This window comes from Alexandromys fortis, unplaced genomic scaffold, assembly GCF_014885135.2.
Source record: "Alexandromys fortis isolate MF-2015 unplaced genomic scaffold, M_Fortis_MF-2015_v1.1 scaffold_140, whole genome shotgun sequence".
Lineage (NCBI taxonomy): Eukaryota > Metazoa > Chordata > Mammalia > Rodentia > Cricetidae > Alexandromys > Alexandromys fortis.
Genome location: NW_026068048.1, coordinates 1657191 through 1682797, shown reverse-complemented (window position 1 = coordinate 1682797; position 25607 = coordinate 1657191). Strand labels below are relative to the sequence as shown.

The window sequence follows — 25607 nt, the reverse complement described above, 5'->3', positions numbered from 1 at the left end:
GAGCTTCCCACAAAAATAATAAGGCACCGAGTACATTTTAAATCGACTATGTTAAGGCAAGGATTCAAATAGCAGGAGTTCACCTGCTTTACAGAAGCAGAAACTCCAACATACGGCAATATCTGGGTCCTGAACTCATCGTTGATGGTAAAATACCTTAACCTCGCTGGTGAAGGACGGGCTGTGTGAGTACATGAAGCTGGTTAGATCTGTGCTGACTAGAAAGAGGTTTATAGTAGATCACCACGCGAGGAAAGGCACTCCTGTGTGCATGCACAATTCCATTCAATACCCTTCCCACCCAGAACCTGTTACTAAAGGGTGTGCCCCAGCCAGAGTGAGCACAGAGCATGGCATCCACTGGCAACAGTGCACGCAACGCTGCTTCCCTAAAGAAGGCACTTCAGTCTATTCTTGCTTTCAGGTGCATCATGACACATACATTTGGGAGAGGACATTCAAGTCTTGAGAAAAGTATGTTCACATGAGCAGAAAAGTAAAAAGCTATCCTTCTAACACTGAAATTAGTACTAATATCCCATTTAAAATCCTGCTTTTATTAATTTAATTCTTATAAAATGTGTGCAAGTTTTATTTTTAGAATAGTTAAAATTTTAGATTTATTAAGTTAATATACCAGTGCAGATTAAAATTCCCATTTAAAAAATACTTGATGGGCTAGAGATGCTCAGTCAGTAAAGTGCTTGCTGTACAAGCATCTCCCAAAAATCCACATAAAAAAAGTCAGGTGATGTGGCACTTGCTTTTAACTCCAGTGCTAAGGCTACAGAGCCAAGTGGGTCCCTGGGGTTCACTAGTCAGCCCCAGCTCATGAGGACCTGTATCAAAAAACCAAAGTGGATAGTAGGCACTCCCTACCTGGACTCTGCCTGCACTGTCTGCAGTAGTCTAACCCTTAGCAGCGTGATCAGGATGGACTCACTAGAGGGCGCTGTTCCCAAGTGGAAGCCCACAGGCAGGGAGGTAACTTCCCTTCACAGCACCTGCTGTGAGTTTCTTTGCTCATCAGCGCACCTACAAACATCTGAACAAAGCACCTCGTTCCTTTTTCCTGGGCTTCCGACAGGACTTGCTGTCTAGTCAGAATACCCTCTACTCTAAGAAAAACGGATTTGTAGATAGCTGACTTGATTTTAGATGCTGTGCTTTTCCAAATTTGGTAAAATGTTTGCTCCTGCATAGCTGTGAGTGCCTTGTTTCCTGAAGAGGTAGAAGATTTTTAGCTGCCAGATGACTTAGGTGTAGAGGAGTTAATGTAGTTGCTTAAGCAGGTTCTCCTTGGCTCTCACTTCATTCAGGAAAACAATACTTTTCCAGGATATAAAAAGACACCATCAAATGCTTTAAGTAAACAGCCTATATCTTACTAAGTCAAAGCTGAATATATATTTTGATAATATGGCTAAAAGTACTTTAAAAATATTGCTTCTCTATGTCAGATATACTATAAAAGCTGAAATTTTATATAAACACCCTACCTTACTGAAACTGAATATATATATAAATATTTTAAATGGTAATTTCTAAGAGGTACACTGTAAAGAGCTGAATTTTCAATGTATGCATTTCTTATTCTGCAGTTCATGGTTTCCTGAAGCCACAACGTCAATAACCTCACACTGCCTAGGACAGTCTCAGCTTCCTGCCCTTTGGACTGCAACACAGATCAGGCGCCGCCTGGCGCACAGCTGTGCCCCCTGCAGGTGGGAAGACCATTTCCCTGTCTTCTTACTAAAGCCCACGTGCACTTCTGCTCAGATCCTTTTGCACACGTGAGACCAAGTGTGCAGCGAGGAGGCCCAGACTGTACGTGGTTGGTGACATGGCAGAGGGAAATGGTAATGCCGACAGATAGGCAAAGCCTACACTTTGCTCGTCCAACTGGCCTTAGCTCAGAAACCTTTCATCTTCAGCCCACACAACTCTTGTGTCATCAAAGTAACGGTCGGTCTGCGTTCAAACCGTGAGCCTCCTGACAGCAGAAGGACACACGGTGAGTGAAAGCCTGCAGTTGTTCTTCAAAAGGAACCTGTGTTCTCTCACAGTCTAGGGGACAATGCAAAATGTCCCCACCCTCCATCCACTGGGCATGTAAGGCTTTCCTTTTATAAGATTGTTATATAAAAGTTCACAGGTTTGAAAATAACAAGAAAGCAGCTATCTTTGGTATACTTTTTTCTTGGAATATCCTTCAAGCTAGCCTCAAACTTGTGATCCTCCTGCCTTTGGCTTCCAGGTGCTTAGATTACAGGTGTGCACCACAATGCCCTGATGCATTTGGTACAATTTAAAAACTAGTTAGATGCTAGTCTGCAAGCTATACACATCCTCACAGTATAACTAGATATATGATGCTAACATTGCTAATTTATAAAAGAATTTTAAGGTCAGCAAGTAATTTACCCTGCTCTAACTCTTGAGTAAAAGGTAAACATGGTCAAGTCCTTTCCACACTTCCTCAGTTCAAGCTCATTTTATAGAATAAACCTGCAAATATTTCATAAAATGTGAGTGGGATGAAGGGAGAATGTGCTGCACTTTGAACGTAAGTGTGACCTTAAGTACAAAAGATCACATCTGTAGCCAGGGGAACAACTAGCTCCTCTGATGTATTTACTGCCTCCTCAGTGTGAATTTCTCTGGTGTGAATTCCCTGAGGCCTATTTGGCTCTGGGCCACTGACAGGGCATTCCTACTTTCTTTATATTCATGGGAATTTCCAGTTTTCCATTAGCTAAAGCTCACGATAAATTCTGCAACAATTAAGTCACTTCCAATTTCTATACTTGTAAGGTTTCCTACTGGTGACAAATGTCCAGTCGTTTCTGGCCCTAACTGGGTCTGTGTGTGAATTCTAGTGCGGATGAGGAAGGGATGATGATGCCTGTGATGTTGCTGTCCCACACCTGTTAGCCATCGTAGGGGCTCTAACTGCAGGACTTTCCGATGGCAGCGTTTCCTCATTCACTCCTCTGCCCTGTGTGAATTCTCTGATGTTGGGTAAGGTGAGAGCTACGAATGAAGGCTTTCCCACACTGCTTACACTTATAGGGCTTCTCCCCAGTATGGATTTTCAGGTGTCGACTAAGTTCTGAGCCGCGGCCAAAGGTCTTCCCGCACTCCTTACACTCATAGGGTTTTTCACCACTGTGGCTTCTTTCATGATGTGTTAGTTCTGATCTTCGAATGAAAGCCTTCCCACACTCCTTACATTTGTGGGGTCTCTCACCAGTGTGAACTTTCTGATGTCTAAGGAGTTCTGTGGTACAAGTAAAGGACTTTCCACATTCCTTACATTTATAGGGTTTATCACCAGCATGGGCTCTCTGATGTCGGGCCAGCTCTGTGCCACGACGAAAGCCCTTGCCGCATTCCTTACACTTATAGGGCTTCTCACCAGTGTGGACACTCTGATGTCGAAGAAGATGTGAATCAGAGATAAAGCCCTTCCCACACTCTTTACACTTGTGGGGCTTCTCCCCGGTGTGAACCATCTGTTGCAGAGTGAGCTGTGAGGCACAACTGTACACCTTGTCACAGTCCTTACACTCATAGCGTCTCGCCCCGGCGTGAGTGAGCTGATGAAGACTAAGCTGAGTGTCGTAACGGAAGGCCTTCCCGCATTCCTTACACATGTGCGGCTTCTCACCAGTGTGGATTCGCTGGTGCCGAAGGAGATGTGAGGGCCGGGTGAAGGCTTTCCCACATTCCTTGCACTCAAAGCACTTCTCGTCAGTGTGAACTCTCTGGTGAAGACTGAGCTGTGCGACAGATGGAAACGCTTTCCCACACTCCTTACACTTGTAGGGCTTCTCACCTATATGCAGCTTCTGATGGTGACTGAGCTGTGAGGTAGAATGGAAACCTTTCCCGCATTCCTTACACTTGTGAGGTTTCTCACTACTGTGAGTACTCTGAGGTTTCGAAATGTCAGAACCACAATTAAGGACACTTTTCTTATTTTCATTGCTTTTTTTGCTTTCATGAAGTCTTTGGTGCATAGTCAAGTCTGACCTACAGCTAAAGACTTCCCCACACTGTGCACACTTGGTGCCTTTTCCCTTATTGTGCACTTGCTCGTGTTCAGTGAGACACGGCCGGCACACGAACGTTTTCTTACATTTCTTACATTCATGGGGTTTTTCTCCAGAGTGAGCTTTTTTATGGGCTGTGCACTGGAAGGAACTAGGCCTCCTGACAGAGCTCACCACAGCTTGTTTCAAATGTCCCTCCTGATGGTCCTGCTGCATCTCCAGCTGGCCTGTGACCTCTCTGTGACCCCTGTTGTTCTCAAGGCTGGGCTGGGCACGGTTTTTTGCCGCCTTTTGTTGCAATGATCTCATTCTGTAGCCATCCTCTGGAAGGAAGTTCTTGCCTTCTCTTCTAGACACCCAATCTGTAAGATAATAAGAGAGGGAAGGTAATATTGCAGGAAGTGACAGCTAAGGCAATGAAAACAGAAACAACTCACAACACGACATTGAACTCTGAAGACGGAGAGGGTATGGGATGAGACACAATGAAGAGAGCTCAGAAAGGAAGGCGAAGGCCACGTTCTTCCCACTCTGGTGGGCACCCAAATCAGACAGGAAACTTACCCCAAACATGCTAGCCAGGAACTGCCTAAGAAAACTGAGAGAGAAGATAAACAGGCACAGGCAGCAACAGCTCCCCCTCTAGCCTCAGATCACAACAGGTGGCTCCGTTTCCTTTTGTATCTCAGCCGTCTCGTTCAGAACCATTATTGCTAACTAGTCACACCATGCCATCCATACAACATGCTATCTATCCTCCTAGTCCTGCCGCCACCCCCTCATGTCCACTGTGCACGGCGGTTCAAATGTTGCTGTTAAAATAGTGAGATCTGCCGGGCGGCGGTGGCGCACACTATGAATCCCAGCATTAGCGAGGCAGAGGCAAGTGAATCTCTGAGAGAGGCCAGCCTAGACTACAAAGTTCCAGGACAGCCCGAACTGTTGCACAGTGAAACCTGCCTCAAAAACAAGACAAAACAAACAAACAAATAAATAAAATAATATAGGGAGATCATAGCACCTTCTATTAGAACCAACTCCTCCACAAGGTGGCTGGAAAGATAGTTCAGAGGTTACACATACTTGCCGCTCTTGCAAAGGGCCCAGGTTTGATTCCTAGAATCTAACCCAGGTAGTTTACAACCACCTATAACTTCAGCTTTAGAAGATTTAATGCTTCTTTTGGCTTCAACACTTATATGTGCACACACACACAAAATTAAAAACAAATCTATTCCTGGAGAGATGGCTCAACAGTTAAGAATATTTGCTGCTCTTGTAGGTGACTTGGGTTCAACTCACACGACCTACAAGGCGGCTCACAACCACACATAATTCCAGATCCAGGCATCCTATTGCCTCTTCTATCTACAAAGGCACCAAGGAGATAAGTGGTGCACATGCATGTGTTCAGGCAAAGACACTCAGACACAAAATGAACAAATCTCCGAAGTATCTTAGTGGAGCTGGAGAGAAGATGGCTCAACAGTTAGGCATACTTGCAGCTCTTGTACATGACCCGGGTTTGGTTCTCAGCACTGGAACTCCAGGGACTCTCACTTACTGAACTCCATGGGCAATGTATGCACATGGTGCCCAGACAGACAGCAGGCGGCATGCGTGTGCAAACACACGCACATAAGAACCTTTTGAAAACCTGCCCTCTCGTACCTGTTTCTGACCTTAGCTAACTGCTGATGGATGCTCTTTACGCTGTACAGCACAAAAAAAAAAAAAAAAAAAAAAAAAAGAGTCTGCTGGCATCCCTTCCCTAAGATGTCACTACGGCTCACTTGGCTGCTTTCCTGGGCCTTATGACCTTTACAGTGCAGGGTGCTCACTGTTCTACATACTCGGGTTTTGTAAAGCACAGTTATTACATGCCATTTGGTATTTCCCAATACTATGAAAAATTTCAAAGACCCTCATGCTTGTAAGGAGTGTACTCTACTGACTAGAGCTTTTCCAGCAGCACCTAGAGTGCTGCCTTCTCACAGGCTGCCTGGGTGACAACCTGCCAGGCCCCCCAGGTCCAGGACCAGCACTCACCGGGATGCCATTCTTTCGTCTCATTCCTCATCACCATCCAGGGCTCTTTCCCCTGCTCTAAGAGGGAGATCACACTCGGCTTAGTGTCAGCAATACCTGCCCAGAGACAAAGAGGGAAGCTTATGTTGTGCATGTCAGCATCCGCGTCAGTTCAGGGGGCAGAGGAAAGAGACTCTGTGGGTTCAAGGCCAGCCAGGGCCACACAGTGAGACTACAGTAAAATAAGTCATGGCTGTCAAGAGAGAAAAGCAGGGTCTCAGACCTGAGCGGGGAAGTGGACAGAGGCCTCCCTCCTACCCAGAATCTACTATCTCTAACTGACAACCACCAGCAAGGGAGAAATTAAGTTTTCTCCAGAGGGTCCTCCCTGGGGATAGGTCCCACCCCTTAGGGCAGGACCAGGCTCAGCAGTAGCTGAAACATGAACTTGATGGGACTGTTGGAAGCTCCTGTGTTTGGGGTTTTGTTTTCCTTTCTTTCTTTTTAAGCTTACAGATCTTTACTTGTACGTTATGGTTATGGTCGTCTCTGTGTGCATCTTCCTCTCTGCATGTGCTCCCTGTGCTTTTGCGGTTTATTTTCCTGTTTATTTAGATTTGTTTATTCTGGTTTGTTTTCTAATGAGAGAAAGGAAGCATGTGGATTTGGGTGGTGGGAAGTGGAAAGGATCTGGGCAGATTTAGGGGAAAGGGAAAAGCAACCAAAATAAGTTGTAAAGGTACTTGCTATACAAGTCTGGCAACCTAAATTCAATCCTCAGAATCCATGCAGAGATAGATGGAGAACTGAATCCAGAGAGTTGTCCTCTGACCCCTATGTGCGCGCCCTTCCCCACCCCAACAATGATAATACGGAAGAAGTAAGTTAGGGATCAAAGTGAATGAATATTGGAGGGCTGGGGAAGAGAAGACGCCTCCCTTCCTCTCCGTGTGTGTGTGTGTGTGTGTGTGTGTGTGTGTGTGTGTGTGTGTGTGTGTGTGTGTGTGTGTGTGTGTAAGAAACATCATTAGTTTAGCTCAGTACTTGAAAAGTGTTCATGAAAAATTCAACAAAAGTTTTTGATGAAGGTCTATACCCTCAGCACCTGTAATGCTAAGGTAGGAGGATTGTCATGAATTTCAGACTATTCTGGGCTGCATAGCAGACTTTGTCTCAAATAAATCAACAGGGGCTGGAGAGGTGGCTCAGCAGTTAAAGAGCACTGCCCTCTCTTCCGGAGGACTGGAGTTCAGTTCTCAGCACCCACACAGTGGCTTACAACCATTTGTACCTCAAATTCTAGGGGATTCAGTGTCTCCTGCGGTTACTGTGGGTACCAGGCATGCACAGACATACCTGCAGGCAAAACACCCATACACATAATAAAATTAAAAAAATAAATCAACGCTCATCATAAAGAACTTGAAAATTTCAAAGGGCAAGTCTGAATTTTGGTGGGTGAATGACCTTACCTAGTGAGATCAGGTTGCTGTACGTCTCCAACATCACATCCTGGTACAAATTCCGGTGGGAAGGGTGCAAGCACTTCCATTCCTCTCGACAGAAGTAGATGACCACTTCTGTGAAATGCAAGCCCTGAAATCACACACAAACATGCCATTTGTGAAATCAAGATAAAACCTCAACAGAAAGGACAGCAGAGATGACAATTCCCTGGAGAACCTGGCTAGACCCTTCCATATGCACAAGCCAGTGTGGGGACAAAGGTGCACACATGCGGTCAGAGCACGCCTGCTCCTTGGCATGTCAAGTAAAGCCCATGTGAGTGGTGTTTCTCAACTGAATGGAACTGTATGTGCAGGTACACAGCATCTCCTCATCACTGCCTCCGCTCTTCCTTCTCTGCAGACGCCTGTGTGTGTCTGCTCTGTCAAACATTTTAATATTTTTTTTCAAATATTTGTTTATTATGTATACAATATTCTGTCTGCATGTATGCCTGCCGGCCAGAAGAGGGCACCAGACCTCATTACAGATGGTTGTGAGCCACCATGTGGTTGCTGGGAATTGAACTCAGGACCTTTGGAAGAGCAGGCAATGCTCCTAACTGCTGAGCCATCTCTCCAGCCCAACATTTTAATATTTTAACTGCTTTTTTTAACTGGTTACTTTTCTAAACCTAACTGTAATCCTGTGCTACAGTGTAATACAGTCTTCCACAGTGTAATACTCAAGTGTAATACAGTCTTCCACAGTGTAATACAGTCTTCCACAGTGTAATACAGTCTTCCACAGTGTAATACAGTCTTCCACAGTGTAATACAGTCTTCCACAGTGTAATACAGTCTTCCACAGTGTACTACTCAAGTGTAGTACAGTCAGTCTTCTGCAGTGTAATACTCAAGTGTAATACAGTCTTCCACAGTGTAATATTCAAGTCTTCTATAGTAAAGGAAAGGCTAAAACTGCTGATAAACTATTGGGGTGACCACTCCAATCTGTCCTCATAGTAGCAGGAAATGTATTTCCTACTGAGGACATCATTTTTAAAAGGCCTCACAAAACAAAAACAAAAACAAAAAAAACCCCAACCAATCAAACAAACAAACAAAAACTTGCTCTGGAAAGAGTTAAAAAAAAAATAAAAGAGGGCTGGAGAGATGGCTCAGTGGTTAAGAGCATTGTTTGCTCTTCCAAAGGTCCTGAGTTCAATTCCCAGCAACCACATGGTGGCTCACAACCATCTGTAATGAGGTCTGGTGCCCTCTTCTGGCCTGCAGGCATACACGCAGACAGAATATTGTATACTTAATAAGTAAATAAAAAAAACTTTATAAAAAAAATAAAGAAAGACACATCCATCACCACAGATGTGCAAACTACAACAGAGAGACACACATGATTAGGAGACAATAAAGCTACCACAACAGGCACTTGACCCCAACTCCTGGAGAAGAGAAGCCAGACTCTCGAGATAGCAGAAATGTCTGAGAAAAGCTTTAGAGTCCTATGTTTAAAACAATGACAAAGGAAAAGGGGATCATTGTTGTCGGCTGTGTACCCACTGGTACCCAACGGGCACCTGTGGGAAGTGCCATGTCACAGCTTGGTGTTGTGGTGCACACGTTTAGTTCTAGCATTGGGGAAGCAAAGGCAGGAGGATCTTTCTGAGTTTGGGCCATCCTGGTCTGCAAAGTAAGTTCCAGGCCAGCCAAGGCTACACAGTAAAACCTTGTCCTACAGCAAACAAACCAATCCATGGGTTGCCCAGAGAAACCTGGGCAAACTCTACAGGTCACACAACAGAACCAAAGGTCATGAATCTGGGAAAGGGACATGTAGAGATGGAGGTGTTGTCTGGCATGGGAGGAAGATAGGAGATGGTTGGGAGAGAGTTATCAGAATGCATTCTATATCTGTATGAAACTGTCAAACGAACAACATCAACAAAGAAAGAGGGGCTGGAGAGACGGCTCAGCAGTTAAGATCACTGGCCGCTCTTCCAGAAGACACAGATTCAGTTCCCAGCACCCACACGGCTGTCGATTATCATCTGTGGTTCCAGTTTCTGGGATCCACCACCCTTTTCCAGCTTCCAAGTATGTCAGGCACACATGTACTGCAAAGACATACATACAGGCAAAATGCCCACACACATAAAATAAAATAAACCTTAAAAAATATAAAAGAATGAAATTTACCATACAAATGTGATCTTAAGGACGAGAGGAATGCTGTGACATGGTCACTGCAGATCGGTAGCATTCCAACAGGCAGCACTAATCGGAAAGGAGGAAGAGGAGAAAGAAGAGAGGAAGAGGAAGAGGCGAGAGAGGAAGAAGACAATGATGACATGAAGGCGTGAACAAGGAGGGGGACGCAGGGGTATCAGGAAGAAGTATGAGGGGAAAGCTGGGGATGCGCATGATCAGTGTACTTTGCAGGTGTGAAACTGTCAAAGAAGGAATAAAGATACCCGTTTTAAAAGACTACCCAACACAACTAATGAAGCAGTCACAGCTGTCGCACAGGGCTATGACGAGGACTAAGTAAGGTGACATCTGGGAAGAACCTCAAACTACAGTGACTCAGAGTAAGAATCTGAGCTAGTTGTTTCTGTTCTCAGTGCAGGAGGAAACACAGGGCCAATCATATGCACAGACAAAATAATCTGAAAACGCCAACAGCTGAGGGTCTTCTGGGGAAAAATGAATGGAAGAGGCCAGGCAGACCCCACTGCTGTTATAATTTCTAAGCAAGAAGGTCACTGCGGTGACTCTAGCAGGGACAGCAGAGGTTAGACGAAACTAACCTCAAATTCCCTGCAAATGGCCAGATTCACTGACGAGATCTTGTTCCATACTGATTAAAAGCCTGGGGAACAGAAATTCTAGGTAACAGTTTGTACAAAGCAGATGCCTAGGCAGCTTGGGGAAACTCCACAAACACGGCTTCTTCTTTTCCATAGCTGGGGACTCTAGAGAAGACCCCTGAACTACAGTAGCATTTAGAGACCAACCAAGGAGCTTTCATGACAAAAGTGGCAATTGAGGCTTACCTTGTCCATGTCTTTAAATGCAAACGTCTTCTTTCCTCCTCTTCTGGCTTCTTAGAGAAAGAAAATGGTGTGCAATGGTTAAAAAACTGCTCAGGCAGTTCACTCCTGCATCACCCCACCTCCAGCACGCAACAGGACCACAGATGCCCACACCTCACCACCTTCTCCAATCCTTACTTAGTAAAAAGCTGACCTCAGGATCCAGGTTTTTTTTTTTTTTTTTTTTTTTTTTAGAAAAAGCACCAGGCAGTGGTGGTGCACGCCTTTAATTCCAGCACCTGGGAGGCAGAGGCAGGCGGATCTCTGAGTCTGAGGGCCGCCTGTTTTACAGAGAGTTCTAGGACAGCCAGAGCTACACAGAAAAACCCTGTCTCAAAAACACCAAAACTGGAGCCTCCATTGTTAACTAGTCAAATCTCAGCCGTCTCAGTAAGCACGGCTGGGCCTGCCTGGTTAGTACTTGGATGAGGGGAACCTTACTCCACTGTCTTCAGTTCCAGCATCTTACAGCAAGGCCAAGTTTGGCAGTTAACAGTGGCTGCACTGCTGTCCTTCATCCTGTGGCATCAACAGGGAACAGGGAAGTGGGAATCTGGAGGTCCTGGCACTCCCTCCACCCTCTCACCTAGTCTGAGCGGAACAGCATTCCTGGCTCTAGAGAACTGAGTGGGGAGGCTCGAGGAGTGAGGAATGGGAGCTGTGGAACTCAAAAACACACCAGGAGCTACAAAGGCTTTCTACACAGCTGGGACTGGAAGTAGAAGCCAGGCAGACTTCAGTCAGTTAGACCATGTCTGTGCAGCAGGCACCTCTCTCTGCCCAGCTCCCACACACAGGAGCCCACTGTGCTCGCATAAGGAAAAGACTGCATTGCCTGGGGCACTGCTGGCGCTGGGCAGCACTGAGTGTCCCACACACACGTCTACTAATGGTCCTAATGGTCATAGAGCAAGAAAAGCAAAATGCTGCAGTCGGACCAACAGACGCTCCCTTCCATCAGGGTCCCTCTTGCACCCTCTGCTGATGAAGCCTAACATCGCACTCACTGCTAAGAGGCCAATCACATTTCATACCAAGGATTGGAGGCTAAATTTTCAATCACCAGGCAATAAACTGTAATTGTCAGCTTTCTCTCTGGCTACTCAGAACCTATAGGCCATCTATAAAAACCAAAAACCCTCCCCACAGTTCTAAAACTAGCTTCTAAAAATATGTACATAGAATATTTTTAAAAAATTAAAAAACATAGGTAATATATAAACACAAAACAAGACAGAACATGCCGAGTTCCCGGCAGCCATTATGTCGTAATGGGACAGGAGTTATACCCTAATGCGACAATGTGTCCTGTACCACTTTACTAATTATTGTGCACACTCTGGGGCTCTCAGGACATTAAAGGGCTATCCATGTCCTTAGGTTTACAAGTAGAGTGACCTAAACCTTCAGTTAAAATCTGACTCCTCCATCACCCCCATTCATTTCCCCCACTAAGGAGCACACAATCCAGAGAGCCTCCTGGGCTCTACAGCCCTACTGCAGCAATCCCATTTGTCATAGGACTCAGAGTCAGTCCCTCCAAATAGTAAATTAATCTGTGTTTCCGCTAATTCCTTTTCTCTTGAATCTCCCCTAACCTGAGTTCAAATCCTAGCACCCACATGGCAGATCACAACTGTAACTCCAAGAACTGATACCCTCACAGACACACATGCAGACAGAACACCAATGCACAGAAAACTAAAAACTAAAAAGAAAGTACCATTTTGGGAGGTTGGAGAGATGGCTCAGCATTAAGAGCACTGGCTGCTCTTCTAGGATGCAGGCTTAGTTTCCAGCACCCACACATAGCCCAGAGTTTCCTATAATTCCAGTTCCAAGGGATCTGAGACCCTCTTCTGATCTCTGTCGTCTCCTGAACACATGTGGTGCACATACATACACCCAGGAATGTACACGTGTACACATGTGCACACACAATAAATATACTATATATTTTTTTTAAAAAAGTAGCACTCCAAAGTTGGGTGTAACTCCAGTACCTGGGAGGCTGAGACAGAAGCTCAAAGCCAGCCTAGTTTATACAGTGTGGCCCTGTCCCCCAAACTCAGAACAAAATAAACTAAAAGTTAGCATCGGCAAATATTCAGAAGCTAATATACCCGTGCGAGAGCGGGGCTTCTCCAGGGTTAAATGTACCATCGGGCCTGAACTCTCCTCAGAGCCCTCGCTGTGCGGCTGTCTGTCCTCTCTGAGCATTAGTGGCTTTTTATTGATGCTTTTTATAGAGATGGGGTTTCTCTGGGTAGCCCTGACTGTCTTGGAACTCACTCTGTAGACCAGCTTGGCCTCCAACTCAGAGATCTTCCTGCCTCCACCTCTTGAGTGCTGGGGTTTAAGGTGTGTACACTAACTAACCATTGTCGGGCCTTCTGGAAGTCAGTGAACTTTTTTGAAAATCCCAATACTGGGTCAGAATGTCTCCTGTGCTTGGATCAGAACCTATTACCTTTAATCTGAGGTCACTTATTTTCCCTTGGTTTATCTTTGTGAAATTTTTCACACACCAGGAAGTGAGTTAGAGGATTCAACTGGATCTGATTAATTTGTCAAAACTTCTTAGTGAGTTCAAACTATACACATGTGGATAACTTCACACAGTAGGACAGCAATGTACAGGGTTCCTACATTGCAGCTTTTTCTGCCTTGAAAACTGTCAATCTTGTTATAAACGAAAACAAAACGACTCCCTCTACTCCAGCTGGCATCTGCTCCAGCTCTTGCCGGTGTGAAGTATCAGCCTGCTTTCTTTCCCGGCTCTCCTCCCTGCTGTGTTCAGTCCCAGCTTCTCAGGGGACACCAGTTTTTCTTTCTTTGGAGACCCCCTCACTTTCCATCTCCTTGCCCAAGCTGGGTGGAAGTGAACACTTGCTGCCCAGCCAGTGCCTGCCTCTAAAAACACTGGCTTAGGAACCAGTCTTGCTTCTCAGTGAGAAACCCACCATACCTCCACTTGCAGGCCCCCTGGGCAGACTAAGATTAAACAAGTACCACGTCTCAGTCCCTCAGAACGGCCCATCCACACTCACGCCATCCTGTGACAACTACTCTCATCTGTCTGGATCTCTTGGTTGGCCTGCAATGCCTGACAGCAAGAACGGAGATGAAACACATCTATGTTCCATTTTTAGCTGGAAGAGGACAGGGTGACTCACTGTCCATTATAATAACTTAAATGATTTTTATGGTCTTGACTCTTGAGGGGAAAATGTTAGGTAGCTAGATATTAGCATGCTAGAGACTGTCCCAAGGTTCCGCTGATGAGGATTTCACCTTTGCCCAGCAGGAAAGAACTGCTAAAATCTTAAGTGTGCTCCTCTTTCACCTGGCTAATAAAAATTCTCAAGAATGTTCCCCGGGGGCTGGAGAGATGGCTCAGTGGTTAAGAGCATTGCCTGCTCTTCCAAAGGTCCTGAGTTCAATTCCCAGCAACCACATGGTGGCTTACAACCATCTGTAATGAGGTCTAGGTGCCCTCTTCTGGCCTGCAGGCATACAAACAGGCAGAATACTATATACATAATAAATTTTTTTTTTTAAAGAATGTTCCCCGGGGCATGCCAGTACCTGAAGGTCCTCTATTCACTTGTTTTTCTAGAGTCTTGCTCTTCTCCCCTCCCAGGGATGGCCTGCCTGAAAACACTGACTACCATCAAACATGTGGTAGAACCGTCCCCCTTCCTCTGAGTCCTGTAAGAAGGGACAGCTGGAGAGATGGCTCAGCAGTTAGGACATTAACTGCTCTTGCAGAGGACCCTGGTTCAATTTCAGCACCCACACGGCAGCTCACAACTGTCTGTAACTCCAGTTTCAGGAGACCCGACACCCTCATACAGACATTCACACCAATGCACATAAAAAATAAATTATTAAAAAAAGAAAAGAAGGGAAAGTGTAGGAGCCCACTCCTATGAAGTCAGCTACGGTCCCTGGGTCGGGGGTCATCAAGGCTGAGGAAATATCAGATGAAAGGAACAGAGACAGAAAATACAGGATAGAATCGGGAGGTCTGTCTGGTTATGTTGAAACAGCCAAAGAACCCAGAGTTTATTTCAGAACTTGCTTATATACCAAAAGCAGAACAAAGCAAGGCACAGACGGTCAGTCAGCATCTAACCACAAGACCGACCATTCCTGTCCTTGAGTGAGCAGCCTCCTCTCCAGCATGTGCTTGCTGCTCAGAAGCAGCCTCACTTTCTGTCTTCATGTTCCTGAGGTTTGTCTAGATAGAGTGTTCTTTTCTCACGGACTATATCAGAAGTCTCTCACAGACCTCAAGGTCACTGGAGAAGCAGAGTAGGCAAACCTGAACTGAAATGACGTATAAATAAGAACAGGCTCCAGATGGAAACTGAGTCACACGTGGATTCTCACAGAAAGCTACTCTGCCCCGTGGGCTGAACTCTCCTCAAAGCCCATACCATGTTACTATCTGCCTGTTCCTTTATAACATTAATAAGTTTTGATAAATCTTATACACAAGAAGGAAAGACCAGGGCATTGAGAATCATGGAGGACACTTCTACAACAGGGAACCAGTCCCTGCACAGCCCTCTGCCAAGCTCTGTAACAGAGACTATATGGGGAATACTTTGTAAAATGGCTTTCAGTTGCCCGTAGTTGTTAAATTTAGTTGGAGCAGCAGCAGCTGCTAAGTTCCACGGGAACAAGCATCAGTTACGCTCCCGAAGCAGCTGCCGCGCTCCCCGTGGGGTTGGCACGGACTCCGCCCAAGGCCCTGCAGCTGGCACTCATCTGTTATTTGCTGATGCCGTCATCAGTCAAAATTACACCGTGACTCGCATTTCCACAGCTGTCAAGCCAAGAAAAAGTGAAACTATTAATGTGGTTTAGTAGCACTGAAAATTAAGACTTTTCATAAACACATGTCTCACACTAATTACCCCGCCGATCTCACCTCAGTATTCATCTGCCCGAGAGAAATGAGGATCCTTATCTATAAAAAGTGTGTGTACACATCCATGGAGGCCTTCTTTCTGACGGCCCCCAAACTGGAAGCTGCCCAACTCTTCATTGACAGGTGATGGGATAAGCTAGTTGTGGGGCCTTACTAATAAAAGAAGCTACGGAGACAGCAATGTGGCTAAAGCCCATGGTATCTGAGCGAGTGAAGCCAGCTGCCACAGTGACGGCTCCACTTATCTGTCACCCCAGAATGTGAAAACTAATCCCGCAGATGGAAGCTGGAACTGGTGATTTTAGATGGGAACCGGGTCTTCTGAGGAAAGGAGCAGAGGACACTGCAGAAATGGATTACTCCACTTACTCTTTTAGGAGTAGAGACAGGTCTTTGAAAATGTATCAAGATACATACTTAAGACTTAATACTCTATGTAAAATGTTTCCATTTTTAAAAAAGAAAATTGTTAGTGTTAAAAAAAATTAAGAATTTTCAGAGACCAGGGTTAGTAAAGAACTGCAAGAAGGAACAGTAGGCAAACATCCTGACATATGCGGACTCCTTCAGTATAGAGCATCAACCCTCTGGCTTCTAGTCCAGTGTGCACAAAGCTTGGAAGTTGTCACTCCCTTACCAAGTCAAATCCTATGTAAGCTGGGTGGTGGTGGAACAAGCCTTTAATTCTAGCAGTGAGGAGGCAGCAGCAGGATGTCTGTGAGTTCGAGGCCAGCCTGGTCCACGGAGTGAATTCCAGGACAGCCAGGGTTACACAGAGAAACTCTCTCGGAAATCCAAAAACCAAACCAAACCAAACCAAAAACCTATTTAAAAACCAACATTTTCACAGCCCCATCCGAACAGTGAGGTCCCTGGACAAATTACCCTCCCAACCCCATTCTGAGACACGGGCAGAACGAGAGTCACGACTGATGGGAGCAGGGACCACAGCAGACAAGAGGGGGGGAGGAAAGCCCAAATCACAGCTGATGCTCCCACAGTGTTAGCGCACAAATCCGAGCGCTAAAGTCCCGGTCCCGGGGTAAATGCTCCCACACACTCTTAAGAGTTTCTTCTTTTGATAAAAATAAAGTGGGCTTCATTTAAAATATAAGGGGTGGTATCCATTTTGGTTAATAAAATCGGTCTCAAGGACTTCAATGCCATCACACAGACTGGCATGCCAAGGGCATTCTGAATGCCAAATACAAGAGCAAACCGACTGTTAGTTTGGGAAGTTGAAACACTACACTGAGCTATTTCCCTCCCTTTCTTTACAAATCCCTTGGGCAGTTGAAGTTTCAGCATCTCAAGAGTACAGTTGAGGGGAATGGGGGAAAAAAAGAGCAAACTGACCAATGTAACTGACAGAGCCAGCTGCCACCTATGGCAGACCAGCGACTAGGCTGATGTAATTTTCTTCACACTCGCCCCGACGTCTTCCTAGACTGTGGTCACTACAGTCTTGAGAAATGTACCCAAGACTCAGAATGGAGAAGCTTGGACAGAGAACAGACAGAATGTACCTGTGTCAGTTCTCAGTTCCAAAGTGGTACAAATAACTAAGGGCAAACATGGAGACATGGAAAAGCCCATGAACCAAGGCTAGTAGAGCTCATGACCAGGGCAGTCCGTTCCCACTTCTCCACTACAGCCGTCAGCAACAGCACTTGCCAGCACTCCCCTGCAACAAACCCAGCATACACGCGTGCAGTCTTGTTTCCATCTGCTTCTCAGCAGGTCTTGTCTGCTGTCGAGCTAAGCAGCACACGCAGGACAGAAATGGGTAGCACTGAGGAATAAGACATTATATTTATTATAGATCTGTTCTCTCTCCCTGAGCCTCAACCCAAGCCTGTCTAACATTAGGAATGGCTGGTGTATCTGAAAGAAACAACCGAGGCACAAACAAGGCATCTGGGAGCAGGCCTATTCCAGGTGGTGGGCTTAGGAGCTTCTGCTTGCTATCTAGAGGGCTCAGCTGTGCGTCTGACAGGAGGCGGGGAAAGCCACCTTCTGAAACACACCCAGAGCACTCTTGGTTCTTCACAAAGTCCACCCCAGGAGCCTTAAGCAAGAGCCTAACCTAGTGGGCTTTCATACAGTACTGACTGGCCTGAGGATGGGGGTTCACTGGAGTCACCCCGCTCTACCTACTGGGTAAAGACTGAGAAGCACTGGTGAAGGTCACATCGCTGGATGACTGAGACCAGACACACAAGTTCTACAAGAGGGGAAACTCACGTAAAGAGGGAAAGGAACTTGAGAATGGAGGTGCTAGGACAAGATTCCCAGGGTCTTCTAGGACTCGGGCTGCTTGATCTCTGCCTGCACGGATCACACTGCTAGAGGTCTGCTTGCTTGAATTACTTTTGCCAAGAAAGGTCCAGTTTTCAACAACAAAAACAAATTGCAAGGCACAGTAAAAATAAAACCCAAGTTTGAAAACCTGATTCAGGTATAACAAGGTCACTGTAGTTAAACAGACAAATTTAAAACAGAGTAGCCAGAGAAACCCTGTCTCGAAAACCCAAACCAAACCAAACCAAACCAAACCAAACCAAACCAAACCAAACCAAACCAGTAGCATGCCAAAGGCTACTAATAGTGGTGAAATTTACCAAAAAACAAAACAAAACAAAAAAAAACCCTAGGTCAGAAACACTGTGAAACAAAGAAAGATATGTGTGGGCACAGACTTAAAACTTACGTTTACTGAGGAAATCCCTGAGCTTGAGTATGTTTCAATAGAAACTTCTAAAATCAATAATAAAAAGGACTGAAAAACAAGGAAGAGAAAATCTAACTACAGAAAAAGTATAAAAGGCTTAAAATAGGAGATACGAAATCAATGATCATTAACTTTAAAAACAGAACGAGGCCCAGAAATAGTCACTAATAAATTCTACCAAACAAGGAAGAAACTACATCAATCCTGAGGGATTGTTTCCTAAAGACAATTACAAGAAAACTACTAACCACAGACTAATATCTCTCTGAACACTAACATAAAGATCCTGAACAACGGGGCTGGAGAGATGGCTCAGTGGTTAAGAGCACTGACTGCTCTTCCAGAGGACCCAGGTTCAATTCCCAGCACTCACATGGCAGCTCACAAGTGTCTGAAAATCCTTTTCCAGGGGATCTGACACCTTCACACCAATGCACATGAAATAAAGTTAAATAAACCATAAAAAATTTTTAAAAAGATCCTGAACAAAATATTAGCAAATCAGAGTCCAAGAGGACATAAGAAAAATTTTATACCTCAACCATGATCTGTATGATTGTTCAACACCTCCAAGTCTATTAATGTAATCCAGCATATCAATAGGCTAAAGTAGCAAATCACATAATCATATCAAGATAGCCAAAAAATCCATGACAAAATTCTGTTATGAACACAATTTGTGTGGAAACCCATGTGTGCACATGTAGAGGTGGGAGGTTGATTTTGTTTCTTTTCTTTTCTTTTTTTTTTTTTTTTTTTTTGGATTTTCGAGACAGGGTTTCTCCGTAGCTTTTGGTTCCTGACCTGGAACTAGCTCTTGTAGACCAGGCTGGCCTCGAACTCACAGAGATCCGCCTGCCTCTGCCTCCCGAGTGCTGGATTTTGTTTCTTTTACTGCTCTCCACATGATCTTTGGATCTGAGTCTGTCTTCCTGAACATGTGGCTCACTTCAGCTACAGTGGCAGACTCTGCTCCCCAAGAAGGACTGGGGCTACAGGTTATGTGCCACTTCCCATGGCTTTTCTATGTTGGGCTAGAAGTCTAAATTCAGGCCTTCAGGCCTGCACATCAAACCCTTACCAACTGAATGATCTCCCATAAACACACACACACACACACACACACACACACCAAACAAACAAACAAATCCTCTCAAGAGAACAGCAAGATGGTTTAGTGGGTAAAGATACTTGCCACCAAGCCTAAGAACCTGAGTTCAAACCTGGGACCCACATAATAAAAGGAGAACCACCTCCCACAAGCCGTTCTTTGAGCTGCACACATATATAAGTCCAATAAACAATGGCAGTAGAGGCCAGAGAGATAAAGATGCTTGCCCAAGTCTGACAATGATAGACTTCTACAAACTGTTTGCTGGCCACATGCACACCTACACACACACAAGAAATAGAGAAATGCAAATGGCAATGGATTAGAACAAGCATTTCATACATGAAGCTGCTTAGGCAATGAGTAACATAAGAAAAAGGTAATCTAGGAGGTTGGAGAGATGGCTGAGCAGTTAAGAGTACTTCCTGTTCTTCCAGAGGGCCAGAGCTCTGCCAGTTCACAACTGCCTGTAACTCCAGCTCCAGGGGATCCAATGCCCTTTTCTGGTCTCCATGGGCACTGCACACACACACACACGTGCACATACACACATGCACACACACACACACACACACTCTTCCCCACCACAAATAAAAAATAAACCTTCAGAAAGGGGAGGTATATTTTTAATTAACCCCTTATTTTCAGAGTATGGAGTTGGTACACTAGTCAGCAGCAAAAGATGAGTATTGATTTCTTGCCTTGTGTTTTTCCAAGGTTGATTTGTGCATATTTACACTTTGGGGGGGGCAGTGGTTTGGAGACAGGGTTTCTTTCTGTAGCTTTGGAGGCTATCCTGGAACTCAATCTGTAGACCAGGCTGCCTTGAACTCAAAGAGATTCACCTGCCTCTGCCTCCTGAGTGCTGGGATTAAAGGCGTGCGCAGCTACTGCCTGGTCATATTTTCATATTTTATACATTTAGATACTTTAAGCTGACATTAATTTGCCATTATTAATATTATCATCAAAGGGGCTGGAGAGATGGCTCAGAGGTTAAGAGCACTGGCTGCTTTTCCAGAGGTCCTGAGTTCAATTCCCAGCAACCACATGGTGGCTTACAACCATTTGTAATGAGATCTGGTGCCTTCTTCTGGCCTGCAGGCATACATGGAGGCTGAATACTGTGTACATAATAAATAAATAAATCTTTAAAAAAAATATTATCATCAAAGGCATCTTCTTTTGAATCACTAAGAGTCTCTTCAAGGGCTCTTCTCATCTTTCGAAGTCTTTGGTAATTTTCTTGCTTCTTGACACTCAAAGCCTCAGACTTTCATGATGGATGCCCAGTTTAACTGCCCTGCTGTAGATGCAGCTCAACACTGGAAGCTCATCCTATTTGGCTTTCTTTTCAAATGGCTAATTTCTACCTCCTCCTCCGTGTGTATTAAGGAATGTAATGTCTTCAATTTTCAGGTGCAGATCTTAGATATTATGCCCAATTTGTCAGTTTATTAGTTGAGCATTAGAGTTATTTTATGTGGATCCCAGAACAAAATTCATGCTATCCTGTTTGGCACAGAGGCCTTTGCTGGCCGAGCATCCCAAGTCTTTAAGAGATGCCCGAGTTGTGTGTATTTAGGGGAACTCCAAAGAGCCCAGGGAATCAACAGCTAGAAGACTAAAGAAGGGAAAAAAAATAATTTCTGCTACTGCTTCCTTCAGGACAGACAGATTGGGTTTTAAGTTTAGTCAAGTTCTGCTTTTGAGGATAAAAAACCTACACTCTTCTAAGTGTAACAAAATCTAGCATCTTTCTATATCCCTCTGCATACCACCTGTGTCCCCTCTCAGCCTCCCCTGCACCTGTGGTCCCTTTATACTTCCCTGCTGTCTGCTGTTCCTCCATGTTGTATCTCACCTGGGGATTTGGAGCTGCAAACTGCAGTGACAGAGAAAATGTGGCATTTGTCTTTTTGGATCTGGGTTACCTTACTCACTATAAGTGAGTCTCTTATAAGTGAGTCCAAGTCCAGTCTCTTACCTGCGAAGTCCAGGATTTAACTGTTCTTTACAGCTGGACAGCATAACAGTGTTTACGTAGCACATGTTCACTATCCATTCATCTGGTGAAGGACATTATATTGTTGCTATTTCCTGGCTATAATGAGTGCAGTTGCTATGCACACTGCTGGAGGAAGGACAACAGACAAATAACACTAAGGCTGTTTGATAAAGGCTCAAGGAATAATACTACTTTATATTTACCTAAAAGTATATTATATGTGATACATATNAATCTTGTTATAAACGAAAACAAAACGACGCCCTCTACTCCAGCTGGCATCTGCTCCAGCTCTTGCCGGTGTGAAGTATCAGCCTGCTTTCTTTCCCGGCTCTCCTCCCTGCTGTGTTCAGTCCCAGCTTCTCAGGGGACACCAGTTTTTCTTTCTTTGGAGACCCCCTCACTTTCCATCTCCTTGCCCAAGCTGGGTGGAAGTGAACACTTGCTGCCCAGCCAGTGCCTGCCTCTAAAAACACTGGCTTAGGAACCAGTCTTGCTTCTCAGTGAGAAACCCACCATACCTCCACTTGCAGGCCCCCTGGGCAGACTAAGATTAAACAAGTACCACGTCTCAGTCCCTCAGAACGGCCCATCCACACTCACGCCATCCTGTGACAACTACTCTCATCTGTCTGGATCTCTTGGTTGGCCTGCAATGCCTGACAGCAAGAACGGAGATGAAACACATCTATGTTCCATTTTTAGCTGGAAGAGGACAGGGTGACTCACTGTCCATTATAATAACTTAAATGATTTTTATGGTCTTGACTCTTGAGGGGAAAATGTTAGGTAGCTAGATATTAGCATGCTAGAGACTGTCCCAAGGTTCCGCTGATGAGGATGTCACCTTTGCCCAGCAGGAAAGAACTGCTAAAATCTTAAGTGTGCTCCCCTTTCACCTGGCTAATAAAAATTCTCAAGAATGTTCCCCGGGGGCTGGAGAGATGGCTCAGTGGTTAAGAGCATTGCCTGCTCTTCCAAAGGTCCTGAGTTCAATTCCCAGCAACCACATGGTGGCTCACAACCATCTGTAATGAGGTCTAGGTGCCCTCTTCTGGCCTGCAGGCATACAGACAGAATATTGTATACATAATAAATAAATAAAAAATATTAAAAAAAAAAGAAATGGATACATAAACAAGGCCAGGACAATGGCAGAATCAATGAATGTAACTAGTGTGGAAGAGAACATTTTCGAAAGGTCCCACCCCTAGATGACGGAAGTACAGGCAACTAACAACTGCTGGGAGAATTAGCTTCTCTGAGGGATAAACCACCTCCGTGGGTTGTCCAATTACACCCAAAAAATAAAAACAGACCCAACAGGTTGTATTTAATTACTTGTGCATATATATGTATGTGCTCATTTACACTGTGTATGTAATAGTAATAATCAAAGAAAAGGGGGCTATCAACTTGAGAGTGGGGGGCACGGGAGGACTGGAAGGAGGAATGGGAAGGCAGAAAATGGTATAATTCTACTTCAGTTAAAGTATTTTTAAAAATATGAAAAAGTCTAGCATCTTGACAATGTCATTATGTCTACTACATAAACAAAAGTACTAGACATCAAGGATATAGTGAAGAAAACAAGAAAATACATGGAAGAAAATGACTTTTTAAAAATTGTTTTTTTAAGATAGATTTTCTCTGTATAGCTCTGGCTGTCCTGGAATTCACTCTGTAGAGCACTCAGAGATCTGCCTGCCTCTGCCTCCTGAGGGCTGGGATTAAATGTGTGTGCCAAAAGCACCTGGCAAGAAAATGACTCCAAAGACAATATAATACTGAAATTATGAGAGGAATATTTCAACTTGAGTGGGAAGATTTATCATTTTATCCATTTTTCCTGTATATTTTCATTATTATGCAGTCATGATCACGATTTCCAGACAATTTTCACCATTTGTTTTACCCACTAAACATCACTCCATTTCTCCCGGTTCCCATCTCTGGTAGCCTCTATGCCAACTTCTGAAATCTCATATTCTAGGTACTCCAGTAAGTTTAAGTCATAGAAAATTAGCCTTTTGTGTTTAACGGCTTACTTCACTTAGCATAATGTTTTCAAAGAACCTTCATGTTATATGTTCCAGGACGTCATTTCTCATTGTTATGTACAGACTGAACTTTCTTTATCCACTCATGGGCTCGTCAAGAGGACCTCATCTTTTACCATTAAGATTTTCAATGAAGCTTCTGTATGTTGCCCTTAATTCTTTAATGAGATAGCCAGCTAGAGAAAGATGACATGGCTAAGTGTCCCTTCCTTGAGTAGAGACGACCTGTTGATTACTTCCCTTTTATTACTTCATCGAGAGGGTTCTGTTCTCTTTTCCTAGACTCACCCTGGTGTAGCACACACTGGCCTTGCACTCCTGACCTCCCATCTTCACCGACCAACTTCTAGGACTGTACTTATGCACAACACCCAGGTTTTCAATTTCTAAGAAATGGCTTGAGTTCTGTCAATTCTCCCCTTGAAGGCCAGCTGAGTGATGGCGTCTTCAGTGCATTAACGTGGCAATTGGCTTCATTTATTGAATTCTTAGATGAAGAGCCATCCTTACGTTTCAGAAGTACCATTTTATTATGGTGTGTGATTCTTTTAAACATATATTTAAATTGTTTTAGTGTTTTACCAAGGTTGTTTTTGAATCAATATTTTAAATTAAAAAATTAATTTATCATATGGGTGGTGTCTTGCCTGGCTGTATGTCTGTGCACTGCACGTGTACAGTGTCCACAGAGGCCAGAAGAGGATGCTAGAACCTCTAGGACTGAAGTTACAGCCGTGAGCTGCCATGGAGGTGCCAGGAACTAAACCCAGGTCCTCTCAAGAACACGGAGACACCTTCCCAGCCCTCAGGAGTATTTATAAGGATGCACTAGTCTGTATTATTGTTTGTCTGGCTTTTCTGCCAGGGTAATGCTGATTTCACAGGAGTTAAGTGTTTCTTCCCCTTTAGGTTTTTGGGAAACGTTTGAGAAAGTGGTGTTTCTGTTCCTAACTACATATTTTGAGCACCAAGTGTGCTAACTCTTCCCACTTCTCAAAGATTGGTGAATCTCAACCTTTAAAGGATGGGACCCTGCCTCTGCAGTGACTTCTGTTAAGGTATGGGTTCTCTGGGTACAGCCTCAGAGGCCTTGTCCTCAGGAAACCAGGACAGAGGTTTCCTTCGGTGTCTAGCTCTCAGTCAGTTTTAACATTTTTTTTTCCATCTTAATCACTTCACTATAGAATTCAGACTTTAAAAACACATTACTTTACTTGTATGCATGGTTTCTGAAGAGAAACCCAATGCTTCTCAACCCTTCTTCTAAGGAATAGTAACAATACAAAATGAAACCATAAGACATTACAACAGGAAGGTCTTTGAAAAGCCCTCCCCATTGACTTCTTTCAAGGTTTGCTTCGTCTTTTTTGCAGTTTTAATATGGTATACACGGGTAGTTTTCATATTTAATCTGCTTGGTGTTCCTTTGAACCTACTGGATCTGCGATTTTTGTGATTATCATTATCGATTTTGAAGTCTCAGCCATTAGTTGTCAACATATCTATCTTTTCCTTCTGACACTGCAGTGACAATGACATCTTCTTAATTGATCTTCAGTTCAGTTACTATGAGTTGCATTTTAGTTTGAGAAATTTCAGCTGAAATTTTCAACTTCCTGAATCTTCCTTGGCTGTGTTCAGTACATATCAGAGATGTCTTTCCTACTGTTTCCTCTTGAGCCTTTGGAATGTATCCATTTCTTTTCTTACATTACTTGTCTGCTTGCATATTGACTATGCTTTCTACAACACTCCTTAACATTTCAACCATACTTAACCGTCTTACTTACAAACCTGTGCCAAACGTGAGCCTGGTTCTGTGCTTGCCCTCGTGCACGCAGTCTACTTTCCTTGCCTTTTTTTTTTAACATGCCTTCTGATGTTAAAAATACATCCGTCCAAGAATGTAGTGCAAACTAAGGTAACTATGCTTGACTATTTTAGTGTTTGGCAGCTGGTTTGAGTCTCGTCTACATCTTGCGGGTCCTCTCATCTACTAAGATCTTGGTCTATCTCATAGTTCTGCTCCCCCCAGACAGGGTTTCTCTGGGTAGCAGCCCTGGTTGTCTCGGAACTGACTCTGGAGACCAGGTGGACCTCTAATTCAGATATATACC

General features: G+C 44.4%; 2 protein-coding genes across 4 annotated transcripts in view; one reads left to right on the top strand and one right to left on the bottom strand.

Moving 5' to 3' along the window:
• LOC126486747 (zinc finger protein 14) overlaps positions 1-1750 on the top strand; it is a 28365-nt gene extending 26615 nt beyond the window's left edge. Inside the window, exon 6 of one of the 3 annotated variants that reach the window (XM_050119191.1) lies at positions 1602-1750. Coding sequence is in view for 1 of the 3 variants with exons in the window: in XM_050119201.1 (XP_049975158.1) it covers positions 1602-1633 (32 nt within the window). In the remaining 2 variants the exon portion in view is untranslated. The remainder of the gene's footprint in view (positions 1-1601) is intronic. The other 2 variants (XM_050119196.1, XM_050119201.1) reach the window with 2 other exon arrangements.
• Positions 1751-2969: 1219 nt separating this feature from the next.
• LOC126486744 (zinc finger protein 568-like) lies at positions 2970-18095 on the bottom strand. Its single transcript, XM_050119184.1, has 5 exons — positions 11083-18095; positions 10603-10652; positions 7556-7679; positions 6105-6200; positions 2970-4417 (listed from the first exon to the last, which is right to left on the bottom strand). The coding sequence occupies exons 2-5, from the start codon at positions 10609-10611 to the stop codon at positions 2982-2984; spliced, it is 1665 nt and encodes a 554-aa protein (XP_049975141.1). The 5' UTR covers positions 10612-10652; positions 11083-18095; the 3' UTR covers positions 2970-2981.
• Between the last annotated feature and the right edge of the window lie 7512 nt (positions 18096-25607).